This window comes from Thunnus maccoyii, chromosome 4, assembly GCF_910596095.1.
Source record: "Thunnus maccoyii chromosome 4, fThuMac1.1, whole genome shotgun sequence".
Taxonomy (NCBI): Eukaryota; Metazoa; Chordata; class Actinopteri; order Scombriformes; family Scombridae; genus Thunnus; species Thunnus maccoyii.
The window spans coordinates 17603172-17620368 of NC_056536.1; the positions used below are offsets into that span (position 1 = coordinate 17603172).

General features: G+C 41.2%; 1 protein-coding gene across 1 annotated transcript; it reads right to left on the reverse strand.

Moving 5' to 3' along the window:
* Positions 1-11128: 11128 nt before the first annotated feature.
* On the reverse strand, positions 11129-17105 carry cbx5 (chromobox homolog 5 (HP1 alpha homolog, Drosophila)). The gene is made up of 5 exons (XM_042408058.1): positions 16915-17105; positions 16189-16352; positions 15404-15632; positions 14574-14674; positions 11129-12940 (listed from the first exon to the last, which is right to left on the reverse strand). The coding sequence occupies exons 2-5, from the start codon at positions 16314-16316 to the stop codon at positions 12799-12801; spliced, it is 600 nt and encodes a 199-aa protein (XP_042263992.1). The 5' UTR covers positions 16317-16352; positions 16915-17105; the 3' UTR covers positions 11129-12798.
* Positions 17106-17197: the final 92 nt, after the last annotated feature.

A 17197-nucleotide genomic window follows, 5' to 3' on the forward strand; every position in this document is an offset into this window, starting at 1 on the left:
ACGGGCAATTTAGCTTCAGCTGCTATCTGAGCCATCTCAGGAATGGACGCGCTTAGAATCAAGTGCAATAAAGCAGAGAGGGAAGTGGAGAAAAAAAGAAGGGGGAAGAGAGAAAATAAAGAGACAACAAGCTCGTCTGGACAGCCCCTCTGGACAAAAGGTTTGGGGGTAGGGTCTCCAGTGGACACACATATACACACAAGCACAAACCCTGGTTTCCCATGCAGTCTGGTAGACCAGGAAGAGGCATACCTGTTTGTTTTTGCAGGAGCTTCCAAACAAGGCCAAGCGTGTGTGAGTGGATTTATGCACACATGCTGACCTTTTCTATATATATATGTATATATGCATACATTTTTGTTCTGGGTCTATACATTTTTGTGTGTGTGCATGCATGCATGTGTGTGTGCATGTGAAACATTTGGTCCTCCACATCGGCTAGGCTTTGTTGAGTCTGCTGAGCTCCAGGAAATCTCCTGAGACGGGGAGACAGATTTACACCCTTTCCCCTGAGAGGGCTTTACAGCCTGGGACCCAGCAGAGCAATGGAAGGGCCAAGAGCGCCAAGTGAAGAGCAGTGTGATGAGACAGAGACAGAAAGAGAGGGGGAGAGAGGAGAGGAAAGGAGGGAAGGATAAAGGGAGAGAGGAAGGATGAAATATGGCAGAGATCGGGAGGAGGGGATTGTGATATCGATGGAATGCAACATGGCTGCTATTTGCTTGCTGCCCTTCGCCTCCACTCACATACTCTCTTTCTCCTGTACCTTGTGTCTCTCACTCTCAATTTATCCCTTCTGCTCTTACACACACACACACTTGCATGCATAGACACACATGCACAAAGGGAGGCCATAAATCTGCCAGTGAGTGCTGCTGGATAGAGACACCCAAGACAGGCCTATGCTGTGTTTGGAGAGAATGCAGATGTACCTGCCTCCAGCACATCATCCTCTGTCCTTCTTCCTCATCCTCCTTCTCCTCTCCGCCCCTTCATTTTATCCTCTCGATCTCTCTCTAGAGTTTTCTGTCTCATGTTCTTAACCCCTTTCAACCTTAACTCGGCTCATCTCTCCACTCTACTCCCTTTTGCCTTTTAGTCTCACTTTAAGGACTGACGCTCTCCCACTTAGGGGAAACAAAATGCTCCAATGGAGTCCAGTGGTATTGTTGTGCCCAGACAAGGCTGAGGCAGAGGACGGACAATAGGGCGAACAGAAGGGGAGACACGGCTCGCTCTATAGGCGGCACCTTGTGGGGAAATAATGGTAACAAATACAGGGTCTATGCAACCTGTTTTCTACAGTTCCTCTGTCTGAGAGCCAGTATCCATCATCCAGTGACAGGTCTAACTACCTGCTGAGTGATACCTGATGTCCTCTGATGGGCTACGTTCACAGCCATCCACCTCTACTTGATATGTCTGGGATAAAGACAGACAGGGACATCACAAAAGAAACGGGAAAAGTCTTGAGTAGGTTTCATGTTTGCTCATAATGTACAACGTTGACAGCAGGTGTAGGTATTGAGGGGATCTATTAAAAGCATCTCTATTAGGCAGACAACATAATAACCATAGCTAATGTTTCAACCCATCTGTATCAGCTGTGATGGCCTCCAGACAAAACAGACCTTCAAACACATGCATGCACCCTCACCTTCACAACAAAGCATTAACACCTATGCTTGACATTAACACAACCCGGCCTTGCATAGTCTCCCAGTAAAAACAAGGCCTCAAACACAGGGACACACATGTAAACACACACGGTCCAAACAGACGTGGCCTGTATGACCTGATTTACAGCGAAGTAAACGGTTTAAGCCGCACATCTCACTCCAACACCTAAACACCTGACAGGCCTCTCATAAATAAGACTGGCCATAGACTACCACATAATTTACACCTTGGCTATCTCCTAAGCTAACATGTAACAGGTCTCCACTCCATATTTCACCACCCTGAGCTCACCACTCACTGGAAAAGATAGACGTGCAAAAGTTAGTCCAGAAGAAAGGGGGCAGGGGAACTTCAAAAGAAAGAGGTTTGGATTTTGGGATGTGGTGTGGGGATTGAAGCTCTGTGGGCTTGGAGTAATGTGTGTGCATGTGAGTGTGTGTGGGAGCGTGCATGTGAATGACCCTGGCCTGGGGCATAGCCTAGCCTAGCCTAGCCACAGCCCAGCTCAGATCAAGGCCCATAGCCAGGAGTTCCACTTCTTCGTCTGCCATAAATCGTCCCGCCTTTGTCTGTTCTCTCTTTCACTGGCTGAAACTTATCCTCCTCCATTAAGAGTGATGGATCAGCGGCTCTCAGGGCGTAAGAGACTCTGAGGTTACAGGTCCTTGCAAAGATTGTACTTTACACTGCAAATGTGAAAGAAATATACACACAGGCATACATCCACATACGCCCCTACACCAAACTGGCAACATGAGACATTAAATAAATTTCAAGGCAGGGATGTGAAAAGAAGAAAAAATGGAGTTGTTTGATGTTGAAATAACTTCACAGCAACTGATATGCATCTGCAATGATAATGTTTTGTCTTATGTGTAAGAACAATGATGTATCTTTTTCAATGTTTTTAGTTGCAGCCTAATGGTTTTTAATTGTCAGGTGACTCCCTTGGATTTAACAGCATCTGTGCTCCCTCTAGTGGCTGCTTCCTGCCATGGTCACCTGATATGTTTCCATGCTTATCCATATAGAATAGGACCTACTATAAATCTGTGTTCATAAGGTCTTAAATAATAATCATTTTAAATTTACTACAAGATAAGTGCCCATGTCAACCATACATGTAATATCACATTATCAATTAAGGTCACCAAAGAATGCCATAATTTGTTTTAATTGTAATTAATGTACATCTAAAATTATAGACTACTGTTAAAATAACATGCATTATATAACCATGAAGACAGGTAAACAGAATGCTATCTCAGAGTTTTTGTTTTTGTATCCAAAGGAGTTGGCTGTAGGTATGGAGCTGTTTTTCCCACAGCATGAGAGTGATAATAGTTTGGCAAGAGATGTTACAAAACTTCTCCACATGTTACAACAACGACCTCAGATCAGCAGCTGTGGTGTGTGTGTGTGTCTGTGTGTGTGTGTGTGTGTGTGTGTATGTGTGTGGGTGGGTGTGTTTACTTTAAAAGTGTGTAGCAGTAACCCATGAAATGTGTTTTGCTATAGTATGTTTTGTAAGTGTTGAAACAAAGGTCGGTTGAAAAGATTAATAGCTTTGATATCATCGCAGACTATTTAAGATGTCAAAACCCTTAATATAAATGGAACTGTTCTGTCATTAATAAACAAACCAAACCGAGCCCAGAAGAACTGAGGCTTCTGGAAAAATGCCATTTTTGTGGCAAACTAAGGAAATTGCAATAATCCTTTTATCTGCATACAAATGCAAAGACAGCCAGCTCAGACTAAATGTAGTAATCCTCGAGCAAATAACAGACCTAGACAGCAGAGGCAAATAAATATTCTAATACACAGCCAAATGTTATTTGTAGAGCGTGTGCTGTTGCATCAGGCTGCAGCTGCAGGCCAGCTGAGTGATGTTGCCCTCAGGTGGTGAAAGTGCAACACAGCAGCAGTGAATGTGAAGTCCATCAGCCAGCTGAAAGATTCACTACTGATGCTTTCATCTGCTCGCTTGTATAGTACCCCATTTGTGTTTGAATGAATCGTGTTTTTGATTTAGACTGTGTGTGTGTGTGTGTATGTGTGTGTGTGTGTCTTGTGTTGGAGGTGGAGGTTGTGTGTAGCACGCATGCGCAGTGATCGGGTGAGCAGTGGCCTTTGTCTAGGAATGTTGGCCTCATGCGCTTGCGCGTTGCTCCGCCGGACAGCGGAGGCACATAAAGCCTGGTAAATTGCACCAGGGCAATAAAATGGCAATAAAATGACAACAACAGTGCATTAATCCATCACCAGGGAGCGCTGAAGGTACTGTAAAGAGCTCTGGCTGGAGTCGGGAATGATTTCTAGGGTTTATCAGCTCAGCGGCTGCAGCGCTCATTCAGCATGCCAGGGGGCAGTGAGGAGCTGAAATTCTCCCTCCCAGTGGACTAGGCTTATATTAATATCAGGCAGGTAAGAAACATTAATAAAAAAGATGCAGCAACTTTATATTGAGTGGACCAGCTTCTTTTAATTAGAAGACAGTATTAATAAAATGAAGGAATGGTGCTTTGAACAAGCAGGGGGGTGATGGAAATCCCCAGCTCTCTGCCTGTTTTAGCATAGTTGTTGCAGTATTTTCCATGACATGTTCTCACAAGGAGGCAGAGCTTCACTGTTGCAGCGGCGCAGCCCCTCCAGCGTGCAGCCTCCCCGCCGGCTCCCTGTGGCTCCTGGAGAAAGAGAGCTTTATTCAGGAGCACCTGGATTTATGTGGGGGAACCAGAAGCAGCAGGTGATGGAAACTGCTGGCCCAGTAGGTTGGCTGTGGCCAGGGGGTTCTGGCAAGCTAGTAAGTGGGCCCAGTGGGTCACACTGTCATTTCCTGTTTCTCTGCCCCTTTACTTTCTTTTTTACCGTCCTTCTATCCCAGCCTGCCTTCATCTACTGCCCCTGCCTTCCTGCCAGAATCACTTCCTCCAATAGGAAACAGATGAGTAGCTCAGAGACTGTGGTGGCCGTGCTTTGCCCTTCTCATCATCAAGGCAACACATCTGACATACATTTTCACATAGTTGGGGATAAAATATGCCTTTTAAAGTTGTCATTTTGAAGTAATGCAGTCTTGCTAACAAAACTTATCAAAGGTTATGTGTCTTGGCCAGTTAACATCTACAAAATACTTTCTTTTTTAACAAGATTGTTGATGCTGCCTACAGGTGAAAGCATTCTCTTCAGGTTTCAACATGGATACTTATAAGAGCTGGTTTACCAATGACAATGAATCGTTGGTTTTGTGCCCGCGTCTCAGTGTAATTCACTGCTGACATGACAACAAATTTCAGAACACATCTTTGAGAGAGAGAGACTCTGTGGTTTAAACATTTAGACCTCCTCTCCCCAGATGAAACCACTCGCTGGTTTGCCGTCAGCTATTCCACAGAAACAGCATTCTAAACTGAACCAGGTGTGTACATGCCACAGTGGAGAGGTCAAAAGTGGAAACACATGATCAACTCTTTCTTCTTCTTCCTGCTCTTCTTCCTCTAATAACCTCTCCCTGGTTTTAAAAAAAATGCTCTGTGCTAAAATGCACCATTAAACCTTCCAATAATGCTTATGTAATGTGTAGTTCAGTTCATGGTGAACAGATTTCATACTAGGGCAACACAGTGAAATTGGAAGAGGGAAATGAAAGAGAGAGAGAGAGAATCAGACAGTCAGGTAAAACAGGGGGATAGGAGTAGGAGGTGTCCGTGTTGTGGAAAGACATCTGTTTGGTCTGCTCTGCTTCCCAGATTCTCTCACGTTTACTGGACCCCCGCCACACTGCTTTGCCTGGGTTTATTTCTGGCCAACAGTTGAGATGAAGGACTGAATGTTTAGACATTAGCTGTTTGGATAAATTGGCTCATATGTGTTACAGATCCTGCAATTGAAGCCCTGTATCACTCCTGCGCCCTCAGAAGTATGACACCTAGGACACATTATATTTCACACAGATTCTACCATGAATCAATGTGCAGACTATCCTCCTCTATTTCACTAAGTTTTATTACAAATGTGTTTACTGCTAATCAGTGTAATGGACTCGACTGTGAGCGCTCGAATGTGTGTTTAACGTATATATCCTGCAGGCCTCGGGACATGACAGGCCCCTTACAAGGATGGTGGTTGTAATATTGAATTATAAAACCTATTCAAGAACCTGTCAAGAGCCCCTTTATCCTGTGTGGAGTAACATCTTCACCTTCTTTTATGTGTTAGATTTGTTATGCAACTCGGCTTTATAAAGTATTTATCAAGGCTTTATAATCCACTAAAATTATAATCAGTCCAGGAGCCACCTTCAGCAGCAGACCAGCCCGTGTTGCTGAAAGCTCTCTATACCGAGGCCTGGGCAAGCCTTGCAGCATTTTAAGTGCTGCCAGAAGTATTCCTTGTGGATCAGTTAATGTGAACTTCAACATCTCCTGTTGAAATAAATACCACCACAGAAAATCCCAGGGATTTCATGGCCTCTCTGAACTCTAATCCTTGATGAAACTTTATGTTCATTTTTACATCCTACGATTAAAATGTAAGATGTGTAGAGGCCTACAGTAGACAGATGTGATTTTTCCCTTCTCTGCCAAAATGGGTCTGTCGCAGCTGGACTTTTCTCACTCGGTTATAAGCCTTGCATATTAGACCTCAAGCATATAATACTTCACATTCATATACAGTGTAACATTAGATAGTTTATGGCGTTATATTATGTCCAGGCTGGCTATGCCTGGGAGCAGAGGCAGGAGAATGTTGTGGTCAGTGGTGGGTCAAAGTCGGTCAGAGCTCAGGGCTGGCAGAGAGCCAGCCTCTGTACGTGTCTGCTCTGAATGTTAATGGATTATCGCTCGCCACACATACAGCTACACTGGGAAACTCAAGATGACTTTTAACGTGAAAGGCCGCCAATAAGTCGCCATCATAAATTCAGGGACACATGCTGTCTGTGGCAGCGCGACAGTCAGGCGTGTTTCCTCCGGGAGGCCATGGCTGAGGGACTGTGTGATGGAGAATGGGGGAGCAGGTGGGCTCTGCATTGGCTGACCTTGCCTCTCAAGCCCCACAAGATATGATCAGAGCATGCTGGCAGCTGTGGCCTTGCTCAATAACACCCAAGGTATCATGTAGAGCAGGTACTCCATTGCAGTTTTCCACCTACAGACTACTATGCTAAGCTTACTGTCACTGTTACCCTCACTCACTTTAGAGCATCTTGTAGTCTGTATACAGTGTTTTAAACTCAGACCCTGCTGATTTAGCATTTTCCACCACAAGAGAAGCCCATTCTGTTGCATTTTTTCTTTTTATCTTAATTGCTTTAAGCAAGTCACTTGGGCTTGTCTAATGTGAATTTCCACATGGCAAAGAGAACTGCGGTTGTAGTGCTCAGGCAGTGTGCAGCGACAGCCACAATCGCTATGTGCAATTTAGCAGCAGGGGACAATGAGCTAATCTTGCAGGAGAGTATATACTCCCAATTTAAAATCAATCAGGATGCATTTGGTTTTTTAGGACCTCCATTCGAGCTGTGCTGTAAATAAGAGCTAGGTCTGAAGCGCACAATTGTTGTCTGCCTGTGCGGGGGGTCATTGTAAACCCACTGATGGATCCACAGCACATTTCACTGCAAGTTTCACACACATTTTGACACTAATATGCCCCATTTTTCCTAATCATTTTGCTGCGGCACTGCAAGTAATTAGGTATAATTATGTCAGTCGATGATTTCTAGCCATTTATTGAAGAACTGACTTACAAGCAATCATTAGCAGCCGCATGGTTTTAAATACTTGCAAGAAAAACAAGTGACACATGAAGGAACAGAAAACTTATGGTGTTGGAATTTGTAATCCAATTACCTTATTCTACTGAATGAAACACTGGGCTGTGGTTGCCTATGATTTTCTGTCTCCAACCACGGAGGACTTACTTAATGCTCTCAATCTTTTTTGCTCTCTCTCTTCTCTGCAAATTAATTTATGGTCTAATTACAGGACAAGCCTCCAGATATGAAGGAACACAAATCACTGGTCCTTACCAGATGGCAGAAAAACGGCGCAGGATAATTGAAAATCTAGAAGTGGATCAATATTTAGAAGCCCAAGGTTACACGAAGTATGACACTACTATTAAGATGGAAATATGATGCATTACATCCACAGGCAAATTGGCTTCTGTTATTTGGTGGTGAATGAGTACTGAATGAAATGCTTCTAGTTCTGGCTTCTAAATAACAGAAGATACCAAGCTAGCTTCAAACTAGCACACGTTACTACCACTGCTACTCATACCCATACACATCTAGCTTTTAAAAAAGGTGCTGTTTCAGCCTCACATGCATGCCTACAGCCATATGTGCACACTGTTGGCTAGTGGTGTGTGGATCAGGTCTGGAGGTCTCCTTTCTGACAGAATGTACCATGAAGGCTCAGATCCTCACCGTGTCACAGACTACCTCTGGCACACCCCACCCTTCTCTAGCATTTACCTCTGGCCTGTTAAAAATGATATCAGCTCATGGAGGGCAAGCATTAGCATTTGCATTTTATTGGAAGCACAGAGATTTAGAGCAGAGGATATATCAGCTCTGAGCAGACAGAATTAGTTAACAATGCATTACCTGCCTTTTATGGCAGCTATAACTCTTTCCCCTGGTGGGGAGAGGAGATGAAGGGAGGAGTAGGGGAGGGGGTGGCGAAGGGGAAACACAGCCAGCAGAGGGTTGGCGGTGAGAGCTGTGGCGCAGAGGAGGAGGGGGGCATTTAAAACGAAGAAGCTTTGTCTATGGTGCTTTACTGCACATTAAGTGTGATAGCCACCCAAATTAGAGCATCACATCACAATCACCTTCATACAGATCAGTGCACTGTGCTGCGAGATGATGCACCAGTCATCACTGCAGAGCTTTATATCTGGTTGCAACAAGGAAATGGAGACACAGCTGTTGGGCAGCTGTGCCTACACGATCACAGCACGAGAAAGGCCACATCAAATTACATCGGCCTCTGTGATACTCATGACTTACAACACTTTGAGAATTTTTTCACAGTTTCACTGAGGCCATAACTGAAGACTATGAATCTTTTTCTTTTTTTTTTCTTTCAGGGATGCATCGTGCTGTGTGTTTGTGTTATCTGTGTGAGTGCACATTTATTTGTTTGTTGTTTTGGTGGTATCCTTGAACAAACTGTGTAACACTGATGAGGCCCACTGCAGCAGTCCCTCCCCTCGCCACAGCTGCACAGTAGCTCCCCCGACACTCATTTAGTGTAGGCTAATGTGCTGCAAGAAGACCCACCTCTGCCGTGGGCAATACCCGGTGGAACTCATTTGCACTACAAGTTACGGGTACAGAAGGGAGTATGTTTGAAGTGCAGAGGCTGCGGTGAAATAAAAAATAAATTTACACTAAATCTGTAACTATATTTCAACACATGATGCCCATCAAGGCAAAGAAAATACTTTGCAGGACAGAAATGGCTATAAAAGCAGAATTATTGTTTCCAGTTAAAAATACTGCAAATGACATGTGGGCTACATTTATATACATTAAAAATATCAAATAATACTTTAGTGCAATGTCAAACATCTAGAAATGCATCACAAAAAGCTTATACTTCTTAGGTAAACAAGGCACAGATGGCTTGTTATTGACTCTGCCGCACATAAAGTATGCGCTCATTAGTAGTACAATGCTAAAATCAGATTTTCCTCATTTTGATGTTTAGCTTCAACAAAGCTTCACTCTGCATGCCCATTGACCACGCACCAGAACTACTCCTACATCTGTATTTGCCACACACATCACAGGCAGAGCTCCCATGAGTGCCACTGTGGCTTTCCCAACCAAACCCACTGGCCTGGGTTTGTCAGCAGACAGCTCCAGGCTCCATAAAACAGCCTGCTGCTCACTCTCTTTGCCCAGCTTAATGGTCCCAGGGGCTGGAAATTTACTAGTGACCTTTGCATTCCATTTGGAGTGTAAAAGCCTTTTTGCTAGGAAAATTCCATCACTTTAGACGTAGCTGAGCAGCACTTTGTGTGTATGTGTGTGTGAGCAGGAAAGTCACTATAAAAGGCAGCAAGAAAGAAAAAGAGGGTGCTAAGAGAAGAACAAGGATTAGACTCAACCTTCAATGCGGTTTATTGCAGCTCTCCCCCGAAGCAGAGACAGTCTTAATGGACATCTATTTTCTTTATTATAATAAACTCAGATTTTAATAAATAACTAAATTCCTGTTTTTGTTACGGCCCTGTGGCCAGGTTTTGACGAAATGGGGGCTCGTCTTACATTTTGAAATCTAGCTTTACTGGATATTAGTTGGTGTACTAGTCAATTTGAGAAATTAATCTTTTCCTCACACTTCAGCACTACATATCTTTTGTAGGCTATTTGGTTTGTTATTAAAGTTACGTTGTGCTTTCACCAACTGAAAAATTCAAACTTATATAATTTTATGGCTGCATGTTTACATCAAATGGAAGTGAGGTTCCCCGGTGGTCCATAGTTTTAAGGGCTCAATCATGCATGAACCACAATGTCCCCGGTTTTCATCCTGCCGGAAACCTTTGCTGCACATCACTACCTACCCCTCTCTCTCGTCATTTCTATGGATAAATATCCCCACCAATAAAATGTCCAAAAATCATTTTCAAAATAGAAGTATCTGAAATATTTTAGGTGTATTGTACATTATTTTAAACACATTTCAGCCTGACATACTGTACCTGGTATCTTAAGAAACTTTGGGAGCTCCACTTTAGTTCAAAACAATTGTGTGTTAGTCTGTGTTTCACTGCACAACATGAGTTTGTAAAGATGGACCTTCAGGTGGATCCAGCTGATGTTAAAAAGAGTCAAAATGATTTAGAAGACAATTAAGTCCAACAGAAAGATGTGATGTTGGTCAGCACACTTGACATGAAACCATGTCCCTCAAAAACATGCTTAATAATCCATAAAGGATCTACAGAAAAGACTCATTAAAGAGTTGTTGTGGTGAGAAACTTTAAGTATTTGAACCTGAATGACTTGCATAAAATTAAGTTATGACTTTTGCATTGTTATTGTCCAACAGCACCATCTGCTGGGTGAGAGAAGCTGGTGCTCTCAAAACATTTCCTTCAACAAAGAAGTTTTTTTTTTAAAAAAAAAAAAAAGGTCTCATCTCGACAGAGGCCACATTAAGCAGCATCTGTTTTGCGATACATGTGACTTATAGGATTTTATTGTTCCCCCAGGACAGATAGTTATTTTTCTCCACTAATGTTAAGAATTTTCCTGATGTTAAACTATTGTTTAGTTTATTATTCATGTTTTATCCAACAGTTCCCAGCGAATCAGTCATTTTAACAATTCTCAACTTTCAAAAGGTTTAAATTAAAGCAACCTATTCTCTCTACACAATATTCCATTCACACCTAAAATAAAAAGCCAAATAACAGCCAATTTAACATTGAAATTGTTTATTAAAGGGTGCTACTGTACACATATTTGTAACATTTAATTCACAAGAAAAAGTCTACTTTTCAAAAATTCTGCGCCAGCAAAACTGAGGACAGAATTCAAGGGTCTGAAAGGACAAAATATTTTCATGAAAGGAAATTACACCAAAAACAGTATCTAATTGATATCAAGGGCCGTGGTTAACATACTGCATGTATGAAAGGAGAGAAGGTCACAGCCTTCATTCACAATGCTGATCCAAGTCCAAAAAAACAATCATATCTCAGTCTGTAGACACTACACATTTGGTCCTAAAAGTCCACGTGGAGCACAAGAGATCAAGCAACAAAACCGTCATCCATCGTATATATTTAATTTGATCTCTGCATGTCAGGTAGAAACATTGTTCCAGAAAAAAAATGTAATACTGCAGGGAACAATATAATTATTCACCACAATAAAACCCACGATATGCATAATCAGATCAGAAACTGGTTTTAATGCTTCAAATGAACATTACAATGATATCAAGAACAAATACTCCAATTGCTGAGTAGATTTTACCAATTGAAATCTTTAAAAAATAAAATAAAATCTATCAAAGTATCACACTAACTAACAAGATTAATAATACCATTAAAACTGCAGGGTTTCTATCATAGAGATTGGTCACAGTCAAGAAATTCGTTTTATGTTTTTAGCCACAAGGTGGCAGACCTCAGTGACTGTTGATGAATGCTGGTTTCATTTCATGTGGATACAGTGAAGATTGTCAATGTTAATGTGAGACTGGTCCAAAGATAACTCTGCAGTTAAAAGATTATTTAAAAAAGAACAAAAGGAAAAAAGGTACAAAACTGAGCAAAAATGTTTTATTTTAATTTTCTTGAACTAGTGAAGAAATTAAAAACACCGATTTGACACATTAAAACTTGGAAATATGGGGAGAAAAAAAAAAGACAGTTAAAAAAAAAAATGAACAAGGATATCATAACTACTTTATAATAAAAATAATTGGCCGGTGTCCCCTGCAAGTTTGCAAATTGAGTCGTTACATCCCAGTAGGCAGGACAAACTGACAAATGTACGCGAGATAAAAAGTTTAAAAGGAAGTGATTATGCAGTCAGGAAAGTGCTGCGGTGGTTGCTTCCTGAATATTAGTACTACAGTCTTATCCTCAGTGGTGTTAGTGGGTTCTTAAAGCAAAGAGGTGCACTGCTTATAAAGGCTTTAGAATGGCTGTTGTGCACTACCCTGGAACAAGCTCATGGTTAACAAAGCTTGTACTGACTCTCAAGACTATATTCAGAGTTTAACAAATGGCCACCTGTGCTTGTGGATGCAAAATACCTTACTGACATGATCATATCCCATAAGCACTAAAACATGACATGTTAAGACATTAAAAGAAGTTAAAGAATAAAAAGAGAACAGCAGAAACCCTCCCCAGTAGCATATCACCCATGTTGCACAGCTTCTCCTATCTGATGCCTCCTCAGCAGTCTGGGCCCTTGTGCTCCGATGGGTCATGGATGGAGATCTGTGTCCGCTGTATTTGTGTCGTTGTTGGACATGGTACAGAGGAAGTATGGGAGGATTGGGTGTGAAAAATGTCTGACTCAAGGTTGTCCCTGCAGAGGAGGAGGTACCGTTTCCTCCTGAGGTGATGCACTCACGCACTGACAGCGTCTTTCTCCTTCTTGTCACTGTCTTCATGCCAGGTGAGACGTTCCTCATAGAAGGCTATGACAATCTGTGGGCACTTATGATTGGCCTCCTTTGCGAGTACGAGATCAGCCTCATCAGAGTCTTTCCTGCAAGACGTAAAGAACACAGTTTGTTATTAAAATTAGTTCAGAGCTGTGCATCTATGCACAAGTTCTATTATATTTTCCATTCATGTGGGAAACTACCAATATATTGCATACATGTCGGGGTATGCATAATTTAAAAAATGGTCTTCTGTCCTTTAAAATATACCATGCATTTGCCTGTGTATTATTGTAAATTCATTGCACATGTTGCAATTATGTTTATGCATGTCCAAGTCTGTCCTGACTTTACCAAATCTAACCATGCAATCTGCAATAATAAAACAGTGTGGTAACATTTAGTTATTTTTTTTTCTCATTAAAATTCACAACATATTCATATAAGAATACGTAGTCACATTCAGACTGTCATTCAAAAAGAAAAAAAAAAAAAGATTTTCCTAATTCTGGCATTTCAGTGTACATTTTAAGCATAAAATAAGGGAAAAAAGATTTGCTTTGGGTGGAATTTCTTAACAGATGAGATTGTAAAAAAAAAAATGAAATAGTGCTATTCATTATTTGACTACCTTTTAATACTTAAGATAATGTTTGAACACTAAATGACTTGTTTTCTTTATAGTTACAGCCAGTGCTTCTTACAGGCAAAAGTGGGCAGATGGAGCTTGTAAATCTGTTTAGGATCTGTCTGTGTTTACATTTATTTCTCCATGTAGTTCTTATCGTTTTATCCTTGTTTATAAAAAACAACAACAAACAAACAAAAAACAAATCACAGTTAGGGTACAACCATTGCCTCATTTTGAACAAGCAAACACCCTGGAATGGAGCTTAACCAGACATGAGTGACGATGTACCACACATATCCATCTAGCTAATATGGAATGACATAAAATTTTATGGTGTGGCTTACTGTTTATATATGAATGGACAGCTAGGCTATTAGTGCTGCTAATGGGTAATTTGCCAGTAGTGATCTGGCACATTGAGAGCTGCCGTCTGAAAGAATCATGGCTTAACAAGTTGCAAGCAGTTATAGTACAGTCTGTAACCATTGCAGGCAACACCTGCAGTACCAAATGGGTTGACATGCAGAAACCAGAGGTTCACCAATACCGTGTTTTTATGAATAATTACCAATAATGTACACCAGATTTAGGGGAACAACCAATACAGAGTACTTATGAGTCATTTGTGCCAATATCAGTAAACAGAAGGATGTTTCGGGAGTTGACAACCAACAACGTTTTCACTAATTACATTTAAAACAGCAGACTATCCTTCCATACAACTGTAGCTTAAAAATTGTGTGACTCATGTCATGTATTACTTATGGTACTTGAAACAATTACAGATACAGACAACTGTCTGCGTTAATCTAATGCAGCAGATAGTGAAAGTGCACCTCTGCCTGAAAAGTCCCGAACATTCAAAAAGAAAGCAGTGTGTCTTCATATAGCCCCAAACCACTAATACGTCACAAGTACTGATTGTTTATAATACATTTTAAAATGGAAAAATTGCTTACTATTACCATTCAACTTTAGCTGTGTACATTGTGATTTAATATTCAACACTATGGTCATCTTAAGACCTTGTCTTTTTAAATATTGATATATTTCACATAATATTAGGCCACACCAAGTTCCACATGCACATATCAAATAAAACCTACCATTTCATAAGAAACATTAGATCACCACACGAGTCAGTTGCTCCAATGATCTTCTCTGGCTCAAGCCCTCTCTCAAACCCACGTGCGACGAGAATGTCATCCTAAAAAAACAAAAAAGGAACAAAAATACTTACAATACTCCAAAATATCTTGAGCATGCTACAAGCAATTGTAAGACTGTAGACTAATTATGTTTAGATACACTGACTAAAAAAAAAAAAGAAGAAAATCCTCATTTACATAATGCAGATGTGGCTGAAGTGTGACGATTTGCACAGGCTAACCTTCCATTACTAAATAAATCACGTCAACATTTCTCATAATTTACGCTAAAAACCCACTAATTCAATGGAGGTTCACTGTATGCCAAATAAAACTGGTTTACAAACTCAACAAATGTTTTAGCAAATAAATGAAAATTTGAATCTAAAGTGTTTCTTTGGAAATATATGTAAAAGTAAGCACATTTCCATCTCTCCACTTTGAGATGAGACACTCGTAAACACTTAATTAACATATAAATGATGATCAGGAATTAAGCTATTGTTTCTTCCAAGAATGGAAAGCTGTGTGGTAAGTGATTTGCATGTCTGAGGTGTTAACCTCAAACATGCAAATCACTTTCATGAACTGAATTCTATGATTGTGTTTTATATTAGGTGGATCAAAACGCCTACATTTCCTGTCTTGTTAAGAAAAAACAAACAAACAAAAAAAACAACAACTTGACTGCACTTTTGCACTTATTGCAGTTAAACATGTTTCACATTTGAAAAAAAAAGGGAAAAAAAGTGATTTTTTTTTTTTAACAGCACTGTCTTATCACTTACCTCTTTTTTCTTTTTGGGCTTACTTCCACCCTCCTCGTCATCAGAGCTCCTTTTCTTCGAGCTGCTTGAGTCTTTGGAGCGTCCTAGGGGGCCTGCACTTGATTTGCTGCCGCCACTGCTAGGTGTGGAGCTTCCGCTGCTGCTGCTGCTTTTCTTGTAGGTCTTCATGAATTCTGAAATAAGCTCAGGGCAGTCCAGATTCTTCTCTGGTTCCCATGTGTTGTGTTTACTGAGGAGGGTAACAGGGGAGCAAGTCAGTACCAGTATAGCCATAACTCTAAAATCAACAGCACTGCACCCCATTCCCTAAAACCATCTTCTGGCTAAGATGACTTAAGTCTCATCGTAAGTCTAAGGGATAAGTTCATCTTTGACATATGCTTTTTGTAAACGAGTCCCCGATCAGATCGATGATTGAAATAAATACCATGATATGAAACATATCATCTGTGATTATCAAAATATTGTAGTTGTTAAAATACTGTAAATGTTCTTATCTTGATCTGCAATGCAACATTACACTACAGAGATGCAATCAACTGTGACTGCTGTATCTGGCTCAAAAGGCAGTGAACGCCTCTTCTTGCTTCACTATTGATACCCACATTACAAACTGTTAAAGACCACTTTTCCCGTTTTCTTTCTTTGTAGAAACCTACACCAATACACTCAAAGACGTGATCAGATATTAGTGATATTTAATCTTATCTTTTGCCCGTGTTAAAACTGTAACTTGGTGATGTTCGTGCGAGCAATGCTTAGTAAACTAGCAGGAGTAAACTTACTCTGAGTATCCCTTCCACTTCAGGAAGAACTCGACCCGGCCTTTCACCACCCTTCTGTCCAGCACTTTCTCCACAACATATTCCTCATCAGAGGATGAGGATGCCTCTTCACGGGACTTTTTGCCCATAGCAAAGTTTGTTGCGGTATACTTCAGCACAGTTCGCTGTACATGAAGAAGCGACAGAGACCAATGTTAATGAGAAAGATAGTCCTTTGCAAAGTTGTAACGAATAACCGATACAGTCGGCGCTAAATTACCAAACAGAGAACGAAGTAGGAAGTTATTGTTACTGGTCCGTATACTGTAACATGAGCCAACGCTAGCTAGATAATGTTACTATCTTAAACAAACAACTGGCATCACTTCATTGTCATATCTCCAATCCACAACAGGCACGACAAACTGAAGATTTCCTGACCTATCTGGTGTGCAAAACACCCACCGGCAACTGTCCACTCGCCTAAAATAACGAAAGATTAGACAACGTTGCCAGAAAACTTTATCTAAACGTGCACATCGCAGCGAATATCTAGTGCTGCGTTAGCTAGCTACTAGCTACTAGCCAACGTTAAGCAATGGGCATGAAAGGCAAACTCGCTAAAGCAGGTAGCCCAAAAGCTAACGCTTCAACGAGCTAACACTAGCTAAATTTGATAGCAAACACGCAATGTAGAACAATACTAGCAGCAGCACGAAGCGCTGCGAGGTGGGAACTATTTCTTACCCTTTGGATGTGTACACCACCGGGCTTTGACCGGTAAACCGCAGCGATAACGCGTCTTTTGTGGCTCTGTAGTCTGTGAAGGCACCGCTGAGGCTAATTTAGCATGTAGCCTGGATCACATAGAGATGTTGTGCGCTTGGCTGTGCGTAAAAAAGCGCGCGTTAAAGGCGCACAATGAACGTACCCGCCCCTCGGTCAGCTGATGACCTATATATCCTGCAGGTTGATATGCTCGTACCTTGACTGTAACTCCATTATAAACATGTTAATTATAATACGTATG

What these genes read in the sequence shown, in the direction of transcription:
- cbx5 (XM_042408058.1), bottom strand. Translation starts at nt 16,316, where the DNA reads ATGGGCAAAAAGTCCCGTGAAGAGGCATCCTCATCCTCTGATGAGGAA. An exon ending in AAGTGGAAGGGATACTCAGA is followed by an intron (nt 15,633 to 16,188) that starts GTAAGTTTACTC and finishes TACCCTCCTCAG; the next exon opens with TAAACACAACACATGGGAAC. An exon ending in AGCCCAAAAAGAAAAAAGAG is followed by an intron (nt 14,675 to 15,403) that starts GTAAGTGATAAG and finishes TTGTTTTTTTAG; the next exon opens with GATGACATTCTCGTCGCACG.